Source organism: Culex pipiens, chromosome 2, assembly GCF_016801865.2.
Source record: "Culex pipiens pallens isolate TS chromosome 2, TS_CPP_V2, whole genome shotgun sequence".
Classification (NCBI taxonomy): domain Eukaryota; kingdom Metazoa; phylum Arthropoda; class Insecta; order Diptera; family Culicidae; genus Culex; species Culex pipiens.
Genome location: NC_068938.1, coordinates 46,574,522 through 46,593,317, shown reverse-complemented (window position 1 = coordinate 46,593,317; position 18,796 = coordinate 46,574,522). Strand labels below are relative to the sequence as shown.

Genomic DNA, 18,796 nt, shown 5'->3' with positions numbered 1-18,796 from the left:
ATATAGTTTACTGCAGATATTTTACACTTTAAATGCTGCATTTAATTAGTATTACAGTTCCTTCTAACGTTACTTTCTCAAATCTCAAATTACTTCCACAGATTCCCACCAGAAGAACTATCCCGTACAACTCCAAGCCGATTGCGTGCAATGTCCGCGCACGCCAACGCTCACGTGTAATGAAGTGAATTTATGATCGAATTCGCCGCTGAGGAGCCTGACGCCAACGGCCGCTCAACGATGTCACCGGGACTGTCGCTAGTTCTTCAAGCTACACAACTACGGCGCCAACGGCTGACAAACGGTTCAAGAGTGCCTTCTTGATGTGGTGGAAACTAAATTGAAGTAATTAGGGATCTTCCTCTGCGCTCTTTCTGCAACGGATCTTCGCGGAAGATTATCTTACGGTATTGAGGTGTGTGTGGGTTGATCCAGGTGTGTGTGCGCGTGGGAAGATCTGATCGTAAGGGTTGGATCTTGTGTGAAATCGCACCGAAGACAGTAGCGGATTTGTCAAATTGGCAATTGTTGGAAGGAAAACTTTTTTCTGAGATAATTAGTAATTACGCACGGGGTGATACAGAGACGAAGGATCGCACCAAGCCAGGGGTCATCAACCCTTGGCTAATAACGGCCCACCGGCCAAATCTAACGCGATCATCCTAACGGGGCCGCCCGGAACCTGTCGAACCGCGTCAAACGCGAAATGATAATGATGGTCCCAGTCTGAAAATCCGCGACCAGTCTTCCGAACGCTTTCTCTCCGTGTCCAATTACGGTGCGAATTTCGTCTCGCGGTAGGTTCGTCGCTTGTTGTGTTGATGTCTCGTAGTTTTTTTTTCGAGTTTGAGCTTTTAGGGGGCTTGACCTTTTCCGCCAAAAGCATCCGCGTGAGCACCCATTCGACAGATAAAACGAAAAGCCGGCCGCGGAACCACAAAAGTGCTTGAAATTCCTCCCTTAAAACCGAGCAAACCGGCGCGCGCGGCGGAATTCGAGAAAGATCGGTGGCGAAATTTGCGATAATACAAACTGTCCAAGAAATCGGGCCAAAGGAAGTAATCAACATTTTTATTTTTTCGTTATTTAGGTAACACAATCACACAAATAAAAAAAAACGAGAACACCTGGGAGAGTGAAAAGGAAAGCTGTGCTAAAAAGAGACGGGGGGCAGGTTAAGGTAGTGATTTTTAATTAGCCCAGACCCTGAAGGTGAATGTTTTAGTGTGTTTAGTGAGATTTTATTGCAATCTTAATTTTGCAAAACAAAACCAAATAAAAGAAGAAAAAGCAAATAAAAAATACGAGCAATGGAGATTGTGAGGTGTAAATACAACTTCCGGACCGTTAGTTCAGGGCTAATGCCACTGCTGCTGATGATAGTGATGGTAGTGATCTCTGCTGGCAGCGTCGCGTCCATCGAAATAGACAACCGGCTTGTCCAACCACAGCATGGTGAGTATTGACAGTTGTTTGTACATGTTTATTAGCAATATCAATAGTAATCAATTCCAATTAACTGTGCATCAATGTATCGTATCTGCAATCAAATTTGAGTTTCTCCAGAGAAAGCTTAATTTGTATATCGATGCCGATGTGCTCTCTTGTACTAAGCTGGCTGGGATTCCTATCTAGATAGTACAAGAGAGCACACGGGTATCGATATCTTAACTTAGGAGAAATTTGAGATTTGATAACTTTGATCATGACTCACAGCTTTCATAAGTGTTTTTGACAGTTTCAAAGTAATAAAAAGCTCAAATAAAAGTGAGCAAAAAAATGTTTAAATTTTTCCCCTATACCAATGAAATACTGGTACAAATTCACATTTTACTCAATGTTTAGAAAAAAATAGACATTATTTTGCTAAAAATAATACTTCGTTGCCGGGACCCGTGGTGTAGGGGTATTCGTGGTTGTCTCTCACAAAGTCGGCCTGAGATCGATCCCAGACGGTCCTGGTGGAATTTTTCGAGACGAGATTTGTCTGATCCCGCCTTCCGTGATCCCGTGATCTCCGTGATCTACTCGACACTAGTTTCCTTCTTTCCCTTGTTCAAGAGGTCATTTTGAGCAACTTTTGTTCTATGAAAAACTTTATTTCTCTTGTTTTATGTTTTTCTTGTTTTATTTTTAGTATTTTAATTTGAATTTATTTTGTTTAGTTCATGTTTGCTTTTGGTAGTATTTGGCCTACTCTACCACCTCCTATCATTACATGTGACTTTTCTATTTTTTCATGTTTTTTTTTTTTGCTTGTATTTCACATTTTTAGCTATAGACTTACTGCATACTCTTTTTTACTTAAAAATATAAAAAATATTAGTAAAAAACACAGCCAAAGTTAACCCTTAAAAAATTATTCCATTTTCCATAAACCACGTGGAGCGTAGATTAACACAATTTAACAGTTTGGCATCTTTATGTGACTTTGCAAATGTTTTTAAAAATGTAATTTTTCAGGGGTCAACTTTGGCTGTGTTTTTTAGTAACATTTTCTATATTTTCAGTAAAAAGAAGTATGCAGTAATTTTTGTAGTGTCCCAGACTATGCCTCTACGTATTTTTTGCAATTTAAATGATGATGGTGCCATTCTATAGCAAAAAATGTGAAAAACATGCAAAAAATTGAAAAAAGTGACTGTAAAAACGTGAAGAAATTAGATAGGCAAAATGTAATTATATTAGGAGGCAGAATAGGCCAAATACTACCAAAAACAAACATAAACTAAACAAGATAAATGCAAATTAAAATACTAAAAATAAAACAAGAAAAACATAAAACAAGAGAAGTAAAGTTTTTCGTAGAACAAAAGTTGCTCAAAGTGACCTCCTAAACACGGGAAAAATAAATATTTTCGAAAAAAAAATTTTGGGCAGTAGAGGGTTAAATAAAAGGCACATTTTCAACATTTAAGGGTGCACAGCAACCAAGGAAGTTGTTGTCTTCTTATTCCAAAATTTCCAATCTTACGGACCAAATCCTGCAACAAACCGATTGTAAAAATAGGCAAATTGTTGTTGTAAATCGCTTAATAGACAGTACTTTAGGGGATGAATAAAAAATTATATCAATAGTTCCCGTAGTTTCGAAAACACTAAAATATCTGTAATAAAAATCTTGGTGCAAAAGCTCTGGTTGATGTGCACCGTTAAATGAAACAATTTTTTTAAATGCATTATACACTTGTCCAGTTGATTTGCAATCATAAGTTTCCGAAATACCTAAGTATTGACGAAAAAAAAGTTGTTTCGACGCGGTACATTAGAATTTCATAAAAAAAAAAAATATATTTTTAAACAAGCTCAATTATGCTAAATAAGATTATGAACGCCGAAAATGCATTTCAGATTGTTTTCAGTTGATTAGACTTCAATTTCTATTGAAATTTGAAGTTTTTTAAAAAAATATTGCTTTGCCCCCGGATTTTTTGGGCCAATTTTGAAGGGAGAGGGGGAATAAACTTTGAAAAATATTTGCAATATTCACTTTTAAACAATCAAAAATAAATTCTAAAGTCTGTTTTTTTAGATTTACGATTTTTTTATATGTTCCAAGGGATTAAAAGAGGCATCATGTAATGGGGCACCATTTTGCATCCGAGTTATTAATTCAATTAATTTTTCTAATATGCATTTTAAAACTATATTTATAAAAATGTTCAGAAGAAAAAAACAATTGAAGCATTTTTTTATGCAGGATCAAATTTGTAATCGAAAACTACTTCAAATGTTATTTAAAAAGGTGCACCTTTCCTTGATATAGCCACTATTGAATTGAATTTGTGATTTTTTTTTTCGAATTATGAAAATAGTGCTATTTGCACCCATTGCTAATTTTTATTACATGGTTGACAGTCAAAAAGAGGTTAATATTGTTTTTGATCTTTTGAATTTTAAAATTAATAATACAAGATATCACTAAATTTAAAGATTTATTGTATAAAACTATGTTTTAAAGATTTTTTTAATAAAAGTTTTTGTGGTACTGTAATGTAATGTGTAAACTTCATAAATATTCAAAATAACTTACATATCTTATTATCAACCCAAGAATTTATTGTTTAATTGACTGCACTTTCATTTCCAAAGAAATTATGAAGTACCTTGGAAAAATCCCTCTTAATTAAGAATTACACAAGTTATTACTCAAAAGAGATTTTTGCATGATTATAAAGAAGCCGGGTCAATAACATTCCACAAATCGTTCCGGTTTGTTTACGTCATGTCACGAAACGAGCAAAGGAAATATACCAAAATTATGGTAACACGACACTTCCCTCCAAACTTTCATCTGAAATGCCAAATAAGATTCCCCCCATTCGCAATCATCATTTATCATCGCAATTTACCACAACACTGATCTCGAAATGGAAACCGTCAAAAATTAAATGGTGCAATCTGTTAGTAGCAGGTATCAGACTAAACGCCGACGGCACTCTCACTTTCGCCCACAAACACAAATAAAGTTGAATCTGGCAAACTCTCGTTGGCGGTTCTGTTTCATTAACTTGAATGGGAGAGTTCTTGAATTGGCGTGTCGGTTCGAACCTGCAACCTATTTATCTACACTACCATAGCAGCAGTCCCAGTCCCATGCAACAAACTGTACGATCGATAGTGATCCATCAATACGGTGGGGTTCAATATTTTTGTATCTTATTAAAAATCTAAACAATTTGGTCTTGGTTCTAAAAAAAATGAGTGACCAAAAGTAATAAATTATAATGAATTTTGTTTCATATAAAAATTTAATTCATTTATGCAAAACCCGTGTTCAGGCCCACCTTTCTTCATCACAATCCATACCAAACATCAGAAGGCATCTTCAATATGCAAATAATAGCAAACATCCGCCCCCGAAGCCACCCCATTTTTCCTCCCCCATCACTGCCACTGTACCATAACTTAACCGGTAGCAGAACAATTGTTTAATCCACGTTTATATAGACAAACAATTCCATCGCATTTGCAGCCCAATGTGGTGGTCGATGACGAAAATTGCATAATAGTGCAGCGAGAGAGTTGCACGCGAGGTGGTGCATCGTTGCGCATCTCGGAATGTTAGACGTCGCGACGACGACGACGACGCCTTCTGGGAGGGAAATTACGCGAAATTCTTGCACGCGACCTGCATCTTCTGCTGCTGGGTGGTGAACTATTGAGTTTGATTTGGCACTTTTACGTCACTGTCTGAAGCGTTTCGGTGTCACTGGGACAAACTGTGGATTACGGTTCAATTGAGCTTTTAATTACTTTGGCAAGGTGTGACAATTATTGCAACATTTTAATTTTACTCTGAAATAGAATATTGTTACTTGAAAACCATTAAGAAAACAAAACAATAACTATGGCCTATATGTAGAGTAATCATTAAAAGACAACAAACAACAAACAGCGACGAACTCGATTTTCAATTTTCGCAACCAAAATTTGAACAAGTATAAATTAGTAGAATCAATAAACATTTGAAATTAATAAATTGTATTTGAGTGCATGCAATTCCATAAACTAAAGTCCATTATATCTGCGTTGATGAAATATTTTCTTTTACAAAAATTAAAGTTATGTTCACTACAACTCCAAAGGTTAAGATTATATTAGAGGTCACAGATTTGAGAAAACCTTTTTTTTATGTCAAATGTTTAATTCATCGTCGTATTCAGAAAAAAAATAGGTCATTCTCCGCCATGAAGGAAACGTTCATCAATCGATAGTTACCAGAAATAAAATGAGCTGAATTCGGTTTAAAATACTATAGAAGCATATTTCAACCCTCAAATATCGCCCAAATACTTATATTTGTTTTGACCAAAACCCTAAAAGAGATAATTTTTGTAAGTTTTGTGCCTCAACTTATTCTAGATGAGATTATTTCTGTGCGTTTTTTTACAAAAGAAATATGGTGTTCCAGTTATCTGGCTAAAACATTGCCAAATTTTAAGAAATCTGAGCAACTCAAAAATAATCAGGGTTCTTCTCCTTCATAAAAATTTTATTTACATTTACATTTACAAATTGTATTTATTTCAACACATTTAGAACATTTGCAAACAATATTGCCGATAACTGTGAATGGGGGCATTTTACCACAAAAAAATGTTGCAATTCAAATTTTCTTTTTTTATCAAATTTTTTGTCAAAAAATTAAGAAAATTTACAAAAGCCTAATTTTCTTTTCTGCGTTTTATAACTGGGTCATTCTCCGCCAACTCACACAGCAGTTGCCCCGACCCCTCTTCGATTTGCGTGAAACTTTGCTCTAAGGGGTTATTATGGTTCCTGATCACGAATCCGAGGTCCATTTTTCGATATTTCGTGACGGTGGGGCGGTACGACTCTTTCATTTTTCTGGTTTTTTACCAAGACACGATTTTCAGTGATTTGTAGCTCGCAACCGTGAAGAGATAGAAATTTGGTGTCAAAGGGACTTTTGTGTAAAATTAGACGCTCGATTTGATGGCGTACTCAAAATTCCGAAAAAAAACGTATTTTTCATCAAAAAAAGTTAAAAAATAGTTTGAAAATCGCTGCCATTTCCCGTTACTCAACTGTCAAAAATCGTGAGACATTTAATTTTATGGAAAATTTAATGTACTTTTCGAATCTGAAATAACCGTGTCTTAGTAAAAAACCAGAAAAATGAAAGGAGTCGTACCGCCGCACCGTCACGAGATATCAAAAAATGGACCTCGGATTCGCGATCAGGGACCAAAATAACCCCTTAGAGCAAAGTTTCACGAAAATCGAAGAGGGGTCAGGGCAACTTTTTCCGAGTTCGTGTGAGTTGGTGGAGAATTACCCAACTACAGTACTTGTTCGGTAACTGGACTTAAAGCATGACATAGCTAAATCTCTCCAAGCACAAGCAATTTTTTTTTTAATGAAATATTTGTTTGCATCCACTGAACTCTAATTTCTTTTGCTTTGTTATTAGGCCCAGTTACTAAACAAATACTGTTATTAGACACATATTAGAAATTGTTTTTTGTTAGTTTTCACTAAATCATTTTTATAAATGTTATTTTTTTGCAATTCAGTTGTGAAACTACGTAGATTTACTGTGATTCTCGAATGACAAAAAGGCCCTTATTTTAATGTTAAAATAAAACTTAAAAGTACTTTTTGGCATCCATTTGAGCAAGGGGTTTCCAGCATCAAGGATTACTGACCAGTCTAAATGGAATTACCAGGATTACTGGCAATATTGATTTCCCAGAATTACTTGGGATTTCCAGAAACCACGCAGAATTGCTCAAATTTATAAAAATAACTTGGAATTACTGCCTAGCTTCCAGCATATTGAGAATTGGATCGAATGACAGCTGTCAAATGCACAAAACCACGTGCTTAGCAATAGTACGTCCATCCCGGGAATTTCCGGCACAAAATTCCCGGGATTTTTATATGTTGTACGGGGAATTTCCGAAATTAAACAAAAATCATAATTTGGCCTGGAAATTACATTAGTATTACAATTAATATGAGGTCTCGTGGCGCAGGGGTAGCGGCTTCGGCTGCCGATCCCGATGATGCTATGAGACGCGGGTTCGATTCCCGCCTTATCCACTGAGCTTCTATCGGATGGTGAAGTAAAACGTCGGTCCCGGTTTCTCCTGTCTCGTCAGAGGCGCTGGAGCAGAAATCCCACGTTAGAGGAAGGCCATGCCCCGGGGGGCGTAGTGCCAATAGTTTCGTTTCGTACAATTAATATGTTTAAACTTTTCTAAAATTTTACATAAATTGGTACCATTTTATTTGCTGTCATTTTTGTTTTAAGACATCTTAAACCAATTTTCAAGCTTCAAAAATAAATATTTATAAGATACTTATTTAATTTGAATTAGAAATGTGGTGCATATAAAATTCAAAGCACAACAGAGAACAGCAAAAAATTGTTTAACACTGGAACGTCCAACGCATGTCCAACTTACACAGACGCCCAAGCCTCCCAAAAAAGGAGGAACAGTAACTTCAACTCACTGGTTCTCGGGCATTACTCAACCAATCGGGACGATTCTTGTTTCCAGTGATTTGTAAGAATGTCTAGATGATCCTAAAATTGTGCAGAACTTAATTCGATCAAATCTGTAATTTTTGCGATCAAAAACATCGTTCTACCTTTTTTAAAACGACTGCCGCCGCGGAATTTTTTGCGATTTTTTTTTACATGCGAAAAAAAAAGTTGGAACGATGTTTTTGATCGCAAAAATTACAGATTTGATCGAATTAAGTTCTGCACAATTTAAGGATCATCTAGACATTCTTACAAATCACTGGAAAGAAGAATCATCTTGATTGGTTGAGTTATGCCCGAGAACCAGTGAGTTGAAGTTACCGTTCCAACTTTTTGGAGCCTTGGGCGTTGGAATGTTAAGCTATCTAAAAACTGCTATCCTTGTTTAGATTGATATTAATAGTATTGAGCTAATTCTATAAATTTAAAGCTTGAAAAACATAACAAATATAAAGAAAACATAGATTTTATTACTTTTTCAAAAACTAAAAACTTCCCGGGAATAAATAAATATTTATCCCGTTTTCCGGGAAACTCAAAACCTGGGAAAATTAGACGTCCTGCTTGGAAATCCTCGAACAAGTGGGTAAATATCAACATCATTTTGAAAACTGATTTTGGTGTGCTATCCCTGTTTAGATTAATTTTAATAGTATTGAGCTAGTAGTTTGATTTTAAAAAACATAACTAATATAAAGAAAACATAGATTTTACGACGTTTTCAAAAATTTCCCGGAATAAAAAATATATTTTTTCCGTTTTCCGGTAAACTCAAAACCCGGGAAAATTGGACGCCCTACTTGGAAATCATCGAATAATGTGGTAAACATCAACGTCAGTTTGACAACTGATTTTGACGTTTGAGTGTTTTTCATCCGAATACATTTGAATTAGAGAGCATCCAAATTGGGGGACATTTCGAATCCGCTCTGTACTTCTTACAACCATAAAAAGCATCAAGGAAAAGCAAAATGCATTCTGCCGATTTACCTTTAAAGAATTACTAGTAGTTACTTGAGTTAATGGGAAATACACGAATTACTGAGTAACTATGGAATTACTCGAATTACTACGGAATTACTAGGTAATTCCAGAATTATAGGAATTACTGCAGAATTGCGGAATAATTCTGGAATTACTGAATTACTTACTCAAAATCCGAATGATCCCGTACTAGCTGTAACTTTGGTTTCATACATGAAAATTTATAGGCAATAAGGAATTATAAAAGGTTTATCGAAATTATCTTTTTAACAGTTATTTTTTATTATTTTATTATTTTCTGAAGTTTGTTTTCACAAACAAGAATCATGGAATTACCAGGATTACTGGGATTATTAGGAATTACCAGGATTACTCTGGAATTACTCAGTAAATCCGGAATTACAGAATTACTTGCTCAAATTCCAAGTAATTCCGGATTAGTGACCAGTCTGACACGATGCTGGAAACCCCTTGCATTTGAGTGCAATTTTACGCACTTGTTTCGAAAAATAAAACTTTTTGATACTGTTTTTGATTTTTTTTGTCACCTATCTTGATGAAAAATAACATTCAAGAAGGAAGAAAATAATCCTTTTTACAGTCGGTTTTTATATAGAACAAATCTAGTTTTCCACACCTTCAAATTTGACTTTCAAATTTTAAAATCGGAAAATCTCAAAAAAGTGGCGTGTTCTTTTTTTTCAATGTATTTTTTTAGAAAGCCCGTAAAGTTTTCTACATGACAACATTGTTTTGACCACTTTTTGATACTGCTTCGAGATACAGTCCAGACTCGATTATCCGAAGGCCTTGGTAAAAATTTAATTCGGATAGTCGAACCGTGAAAAAAATTGTTTCGTTGTCTTTTTTTTATTGTTGAGCTTTAGTATGATCCCTAAACTATCCAAGTAACATTTTTTCCCAGGAGTTCTACAAGAGCTCATCAAGATAGCTACAGCATAGCAGTTTGGACCGCGGTAGGATAAAATTCTCTTCAAAACTTCTTCAGGAGTTTGGAAGAGTACTTGAAGAAAGTTTTATCCTACCGCGGTCCAAACTGCTATGCTGTAGCTATCTAGAAGAGCTTTTGTAGAACTTCTGGAAAAAAATGTTACTTATACTCTAAAGTGATTTAGATTTTTAAAATCCAAGATGTCAGCCAAAATGGCGGTGATGAAATATTAAAAAAAAATGCACTTATTAATTTTATAGGCAATCAACCATTCAAATTTGGCTAAAATGGGGTTGCAGAACTCGAATTTGATGTTAAAAGCAAGGGAATAAAAAAATGAAAAAAAGTTTTTGTTCGTGATTCGATTATCCGAAGTCTCATACAAATCTTCGGATAATCAAGTCTGAACTGTACAGCAATATTTAGAATAGAAATACGAAACATATTTAAAACACTTACGTCCTTCTCAAATGTCATAATCGAGTGCAACTGGCTCCATATACACAAAAATGGCTTATAGGAGTGTAGGATAACATGTCTACAAAGTTTAATTAAAATCGAAAAGAGTGAAAAAAAAAGTACCAAAAAATCCTGTTTTGGACTGGAATTTCTCGTCATTGGACAATAAACTCTAAAATTATTGTAAAAAAAAAGATTCTAAAATTCTATACCCTTTTCACTTTCCACTAGATTGCTTCGAGCGGATAGCCCTGGGCGCCATGCTGCCCTTCGAGAAAACCTTCCGAAATTCGGATACCAACTCACTGAAGATTTGCGAAACACTCTGCCTCAACGACAAGGAATGCCAAACGTTCTCATTTGGGTAAGATCAATCCATATCTAAATTGAAAAAAAAAAAACAATTCAACTGACTTTTTATCTATTCCAGCATCTCCGGCCGAGGTAACGGCACCTGCCAGCTATCGGCAACCATTATCGACGCGACCAACTCACGCCCCATGGGCACCATCTTCGATCCCGACTTTGATCTCTACTCCCGCAAGTACAACTGTTTTTTAGAGTCGGGTGGGCCGTCCAATCCTCCGCCACGACCTGGGGGTAAGTACTTTTCAAAAAATACATTTAAGATATAAAGCTAATTTTTGCCTTTTGATTTTAGGATTGGGTAACTTTCCAGCCAGCGAACTGCCCCCGGGAGGAACTCAACGACCAACGTCTTCGTTTCCTCCGTCGGGGCCGGTCGATCGACCTGGTCCACCGATATTCACACCGGCTGGAACGACTGCAACGGGGGAACCAATCTCCACGACGAATGGTTTTACGGACCCAAGACCAACCAGCGAGTACCCGGGGACGTTCTCGACCAGTGTCGGAACCACCTACGGCCAGTCCACAGGAGAAACGATCCCAGAGACTACCGCTCCCGGTGAGGAGTACTACACCACAAAGGATCAGACCTCGTCAACGTTGACAGGACACTACTCACCACCCACCAGTACGGCATCGGGACCTTCGATATCCAAACAACCAACGGGAACGATGCCTGGTGAAGCACCTACAAAGTACCCACTTGATCTACGACCTCAGTATCCCATTGCATCGGGTCCATCCCGGCCGGGTAACCATCCCTATCAGTACCCAATGTTGTACGAAACCAACTACCCAATGCCAAACAGTAACGAACGACTACCGGAGATCTACGCCCAAAACGTCCCCACGCTGGACGGTAACTATCTACGACCGGAATACGCCGGATACTTTGGAAGACCCTCGGGACCCTCGGCACCAACTGGTAACATGAAACCGGTGGACAATACCATTACGGGCTACGGCGGAACTGGACCTCAACGACCTCCTCCGGACAGCAAACCATCCGGCTACGGAGGTGGAGGTCCCATGCGCCCCTCAGGATCCGGATCAGGACCAAGCTCTTCGGGATACGGTATTACGAGACCTGCCCCTCCACAGCCACATCCTTCGGGACCTTCCGCAACGGGTAGTGGCATCGGAGACGGCTACAAAGTCACCGAGGACAAGCATGACCTACATCCGACGACATTCCAGCGACGTGAGTACTTATTTCGTAATCATCAGCCCCCACGTGTTCGGTACAGTCTTCCCATAGACAGTACGATCGGTCGAGAGTACCCCAAATGTCAACATTCGCTATACAACGATCGACTGTACTTTCCAGTCGCACAATCGCACTCGTCCACGCTAATGATAGTGTTTATAATCGAATTTACACGCGTCGCAGAGAATTTATTGCGTCACCTCACCACGCAAAACACCATTTGAGGTTAGAATCGTATAGAACGCTACCTTTGTGGGGTGTTGTTGCGGTTGTGGTTCCAGGTGGGTAATTAAGCCCTACCACACAGTACGGTACAGGTGAAAAGTGCACGCATCACCAACCAACGAACCAACCGGCGCATCAGCCAGAGCGTGGACTTCAATGGGTCGACACTGAATGACAACCAACTCAACGTTCTAGCCCGGGGTGTTGATGCATCGAACCATACCCACACAACCCATTGAATACAGCTGTCAATTTCAATGTCAGAATGTATGTTTTGCTGTACTGCTCATGTATGCTCAAATTGACAGACTGCGCTGGCCTGGCAGGTTGTTTTAGGCGAAGAACCGTTCTGGCTATTGACCGACCAGGTCACTAGCGCGCCTTCGTCGTTGATGGTAGTTGATTTGGGATGCAGTGCGAATTGATGTTAAGTAGGTGCTAGAAAACATCATGACGGGGCAGAATTGAACTTTGTGCTAAACTGGCAGAAACTCAACATAATTTACGGTCATGACTCTGTTTTGATTGGAAATGCATCTGATTTAGCATAAACAGCTAGCTTATTATTAAAAATAATATTATTATAAGAAATAAGGCACAAGGCTTCCCGCCATTTATAACATACAGTTAGTTAATGTAGTTTTTATCAGATAGCCAGAGAAAAAAATCGCTTTTCAATATAAAATTTTAGGAAAATGCAGCTAACTAACGTCTTGAAAATATTTTAAATGTGATATTGCACAAATCATCGAATAGTACAAAATACATTCAAATATTCAAACATTGCTTTAAAGTTGTTACTGAGATTTCCTCAAATTATTACGCATTTTTTGATTGCGATTCAAAAGAAGCAATTTTGCATCATTAGTTTTTCCAATTACAATTTTGCCAGCCTATACCAAATAATAATATCGAAACAGCGGTAAAAAATATTTTAAGAAGCAATGAATTTGATTTATTTGCAATCGAAAAGTACTTTACAGATTTTTTGATAAACAGCACTGTTAAAACCATAAGTAACTAGAACTCCATGTTACTTAAGGTTATAGTTTTCGAAAATTTCAACATTTTTAGTTAAAAAAAAATATTTTATGAAGAAAATCCTTTAAAGCTGAGAAAATTTCCTACAAGTTTGTTTCTGAGACTTTGAAATTGGGGCAGTTAGTTTCTGAGATACAGCCTCACAAAACAATCTGATTTAGCCTGTAATTTTCAGCTGACAATAAATCGAAATCTTTCAGTTTGATTTCCAATGTTAAAAATTTTACATTTGAAACATTTTCGGAATTTTTAAATAAAAATAATTTCAAAATTTTAAAACATTCTTTCAAATATAAAATGAGGAAAATTATCAAATTCTAGACCTTTTCAAAAGTTACGCTTGATTTCTAAATTTAGAAATTAATTCCCATAACAATTTGCTAGAGTTTAAAGAATTCAAAATTATAATTTTCTGTTTTGCTTTTCCGTGGCTCATAATGCATTTTAATCACATTTATTTTATTTTATCTTCAATTGCAATTAGCATTGACTACAGCTTCCTAATAAATTTGAAATGAAAGTTGATGTTATAATTTATCAAACAACACAGTTTTAATAATTTTTATGGGAAAGCAGGAACAAATAATTGATAAAACAAGATGAGATGTCCGGTTTTCAAAGCGTTCGGGAATTCAAAGCACGACGTTAGTTGGCGTTCCAGAAATCAACTTTGCTGAAGACATCGAAGCGATTTGTTCCCTCTGAAGATTTTATAGAATTTATAGTCAAAATTCTTGCCAAGGTTTCTCAGCACTGGCTGGTCCTATTTTAGCTCTGGAAGTTTCATTTGATCCGGTTCGGTGTCCCATCGATCGTTATAGTTTTTTTCTAAGATCTGGCAACTCTGTCTCGAGATATGGCCACTTTTCAAGCTTTTTTGACAACGGATCTCAGTAATTTTGATCAAAACAATGTCCGGAATAACCATGCGACTCATTATTGGATAGATAATAAAAAAAAACCTTTCCAATGAAACATGGGTCATTCCAGGTCAACTGAGTACACTTTTGGCCTCGACCTTCACCGATTTGGACCAAACTTGGAGGGAACGTTTATCTATCGATAGTTAACAGAAATCCCAAGTTTGGTGCTGATTGGACCATCCCTCTATTTTTGGCACCACCCTCTTTTTAGGCGATTTTCTAAAAAAACTTTTTTTTTTTAATTATAACTTTGCAACTATTTGAGCAAAACACTTTCTACAGGTTGCATTTTATAGAAAATTGTCCAAGGAATTCGATAAAAATAAAATTTTAACCCTTAAATGCCCACTAATATTATATTTTAACGTTTTAAGTATAAAAATTCAGTTTTGACCAATTGATTATATTTTTATTTTTTTTATTTTATCGCCATCGTGTTCCCCGGACAATTTTACATAATAATCAATGTAGACTTCAAACTAAAATGAACTATTGACGAGATACAGTGATTTTACTGAAAAAAGTTTGATTTTGCACTGCACTCTGTCCTATGAATTCAAATCCGAAATAAGTTTCTCACATATAAAAACCGAATTATGCGAGATTCATTCCTTTTTGTTGAAAAGTACACCATGAACTTCCGAGTGCTGCGCAAAATCAAACTTTTTTCAGTAAAATCACTGTATCTCGTCAATAGTTCATTTTAGTTTGAAGTCTACATTGATTATTTTGTAAAATTGTCCGGGGAACACGATGGCGATAAAATAAAAAAAATAAAAATATAATCAATTGGTCAAAACTGAATTTTTATACTTAAAACGTTAAAATATAATATTAGTGGGCATTTAAGGGTTAAACTTTTATTTTTATCAAATTCCTTGGACAATTTTCTATAAAATGCAACCTGTAGAAAGTATTTTGCTCAAATAGTTGCAAAGTTATGATTAAAAGAAAAAAAAAGTTTTTTAGAAAATCGTCAAAAAAGAGGGCGGTGCCAAAAATAGAGGGATGGTCCAATCAGCACCAAACTTGGAATTTCTGTTAACTATCGATAGATAAACGTTCCCTCCAAGTTTGGTCCAAATCGGTGAAGGTCGAGGCCAAAAGTGTACTCAGTTGACCTGGAATGACCCACATACAGTTTTAATATCTGGCAACCCTGTCTTGAGATATGGTCACTTAAATGTATGGAAACTATATCCGGATCCATTATTCGACCCATTGTAAGTAATAGAAAGAACTTTCTAACGTGTCTAAAAGTTTGAAGAACTGGCATTCCTGTCTCAAATAGTGATCACTTTAGTGATATTTCTGTAATTATTATTTCGGATCTTAAAAAATATATATGAAATTTGTATCCAAACACATCATACCCCCATTGTTGGTAAAGAGTGAGAAAGGCGTAAACACAATAGGTGGATAAAGTTAGTTTTTTCTTAAAATCATTTAACTTTTGGTAGAACTGACCAAATGGTATGTAACGGTTGCAAAAGATCCGAATTTGCCTTTGTTTTTAACTGTCAGAAGGGGGAAAGAGGTTTTTGGTCAATATAACAAAAACGTTTCCACAAAATTGCCAAAACTTAGAGGCATCATCGTAATACATCATTCTGTAAAAATAAATGACATGGTCAAGTCCTTCAGGGCACCGGAACAGGTTCCAAACGGAAACGGTGCACTAAGCTGATGTCGATTGGTGGAACCGGCTCCGGTGCCTTGACCATGTCATTTATTTTTACAGGATCATGTATTAGAATGATGCTTTGGAGTTCTGTATCATTTCAGGCATTGTTCTGTCGATAAGTATGTAGATGCAGGTGTCTCATAGGAATCCGGAATAATTTTGGTAAAATTTGACCATATCTCGACTTTTTTTTGATTAGGTCCTATAAACATATGAAAGACAATAGCTTATAGGACCTTTTCAAAAAAAAACTCTGGATATGTTCCCTCATCTGACTGTTAAAAATTTAGACTAATCTGAATCCAACCGAAAGCATCAAATTTTATCTATTTTACCAGAAGTTATAAGATTTTTAAGAAAAAATACATAGAGTAAAAATGACTACCCGAGCGTCTAAGTGTTAATTAGACTTCAAACCCCAAGCGCCAGCTCCTGTTCAATCAAATTCATCTCTAGTTTCGGCTCTGAAATACCCGGAAAAATGATCTATTTGGGTAAAGAACTGGGGTGGTATTTGTGCATTACAAAAACCAGACTCTGCATCTATAAATCGAATCACTTCACCGTAAAAGTGATGAACACTATCAACACTTCTGTTAAACAGTTAGATGTACAATGCGATAGATTTTCCACTTGTTCAACAATCCCCGAGAATGGTGTTCAGAATGTACCTGTATAGAGAGATTCAAGATGAATTTACGAGCACTCTCATTGTTTTTCGTTTGTACTCGAAAGAAACGAACACATGTTCTGGGGGATTTACTACCGTGATGAGTGAAACGAGATATCATCAAAACATATCGTTTCAACATCACCACCAGTACTGATCGTAACGCCGATTGGATCTGTTTAATATTTCTTTTAAAACGTGCAATTTGTTGCATCAAACAAACAAATGATCACTTAATTTGAGCGACTTTTAGCCACCAACCCACCACGAAAGCCTTTCCTCTTTCCCAAAAGGTTTAACCGCCCAAGTGTGGATTGCGTGTTGCAGCCCATTTTACACCTCAACCGTTTGGCGAAGGCCAGTCACATCAACCGGCCGGTACATATAGCATTTGTCATCGCACAACAGTGCATCACTTCAAAAGAGACCAATTATAATGGGTAATGGCAATGAAATTGTTCTGCTTCCACTCTGAAGTTTATGCTTTGAACCACACTGCTAACCACCCTTCTGCACCTCTCCAATATTGTTGGCAGTTGCTTCCTCTACAGCATTACTATGTTTTGATATGTCAATCAACTGCACACTTGACTCTCGTGAGCATGGCAAGCAAGTGTGGGTGATTGTTCCCAGAGGCGTTGTTAGGGTTATACCCTATTCGCACTGCCAATCAAAAATAAATGTTTTAAAAAATCAAATTATTCGCTCTACAGCATTGCCTTGGCGTTCTCGATTGCGAGATTCCTACTCGAAACTAGGTGTTCGAAGGCTTGATTGTTGAGGCAATTGCAAACCTCTTTTTACACCTTAGCTTCCATCCACCCCGGGATTCGAACTGATGACCTTTGGATTGTGAGTCCAACTGCCTACCAGCGACTCCACCGAGACAGGACCCAGGGAGACGACTCCTACACCTGGACTGAGCTAACGACCTAACCTTTTAGGTTAATCCGGGGCCAACATTTACTTCCCTTCCGACGGAAGGCGTGATCAGACAAATCTCGTCTCGAAAAATGCCACCGGGACCGTCTGGGATCGAACCCAGGCCGACTGGGTGAGAGGCAATCACGCTTACCCCTACACCACGGTCCCGGCTGTTTTAAATGTTTTAAGAACTGTCAAAATGTATCGGTTGACATTTTTTGAAACTCATTCTGGAGTTTTTTTTTTTTTGAAAAGGTCCCATAAACCAAATTTCCGTTTTTGCTTTTTGGGTGTTTTTGAAACCGCCTTGAGTCAGGGGTATTTAAAACACTCAAAAAGCAAAAACTGAAAATTTGGTTTATTTGACCTTTTTAAAAAAAAACTCCAGATTATAACGTTGAATTTTTTTTAAATCGTGGTCCAAACCAAACTGCTACTCCCCTGACTCATCAACGTTAGAATGATTTCTTGTTGTTTGACTATACTGCACGCAATTTATGCGTGTATATTGCACTTGTATGTTGATCAGAACAATAAAATAGCTTCGTTCTGAGAGTTCTCACTAACTTTAACACTCCAACACTAAACATCAACCCATACGGATGTGGCTGGAAGAGCAATGAATAAAATATGCCAGTGTTTAATGAAGTCATTCAGAAAAAGAACAAAAGTGGAACAATTTAAACATTTTCTTTTGTCGCACTAGGTTCGAAGTTGCTTTTGATTGAAACTCAATTAAGTTCAACGTAAGTATCACACTATATTTTCTAGTTTGCAAGGCAAAAACACAATGTAACTCTGTAAAATTATCACCCCTCCCGGGATATAAATAACAGCCACCTCTTTAGGTCTCCACAGCTCGAAACCCCCGCGAAAAAGGGCTCAATTCTGAAACGCATCACCTCCGTTGCATATCGCCGGCCATCTCTCAGCTGGCGATTGCGAAATCTTCACGGCGGAGGAAAGTCCATTGCATTGTTGTTACACCGCACTCGGTTCAAGCCAAATTGCTTTCTATCGTTCCTCGAAGACACACACAAAAGAACACCAACGCGCGAGAGCGACGAACCCGCAAATTTTGCCTAATGATAAATTGGGCCCTTAATTTCTTTATTACGTGACATTCGGCACAGGAAAATGGCAAACTTCCTGCCCACACGTCTATTTCTTTGTGTCAACAAATGGGGGGAGCATCTTGCTAGGGTCATTAAGACGGAGTTCAAACACTTCCAAATAGACAAACTCATCACCGCAGAGGTGTGACGAACGAGTCGCAAAAAATATTACACTTTGTAGACAATTTCAACCAACTCATCCGTCAGCACTCAAGCTGTCAGGTTG

At 37.2% G+C, this 18,796-nt stretch overlaps 1 protein-coding gene across 2 annotated transcripts in view; it reads left to right on the top strand.

Moving 5' to 3' along the window:
- The first annotated feature begins 103 nt into the window (after positions 1-103).
- The window catches only part of LOC120416801 (uncharacterized), a 35,275-nt gene continuing 16,582 nt past the window's right edge, over positions 104-18,796 (top strand). The window contains exons 1-5 of one of the 2 annotated variants that reach the window (XM_052708883.1): positions 104-345; positions 1,091-1,455; positions 10,644-10,776; positions 10,843-11,012; positions 11,074-11,982. In XM_052708883.1, the coding sequence (XP_052564843.1) occupies positions 1,311-1,455; positions 10,644-10,776; positions 10,843-11,012; positions 11,074-11,982 (1,357 nt within the window). In that variant the 5' untranslated portion in view covers positions 104-345; positions 1,091-1,310. Of the gene's footprint in view, positions 416-1,090; positions 1,456-10,643; positions 10,777-10,842; positions 11,013-11,073; positions 11,983-18,796 lie in introns of both variants that reach the window. The other variant, XM_039578678.2, reaches the window with a different exon arrangement.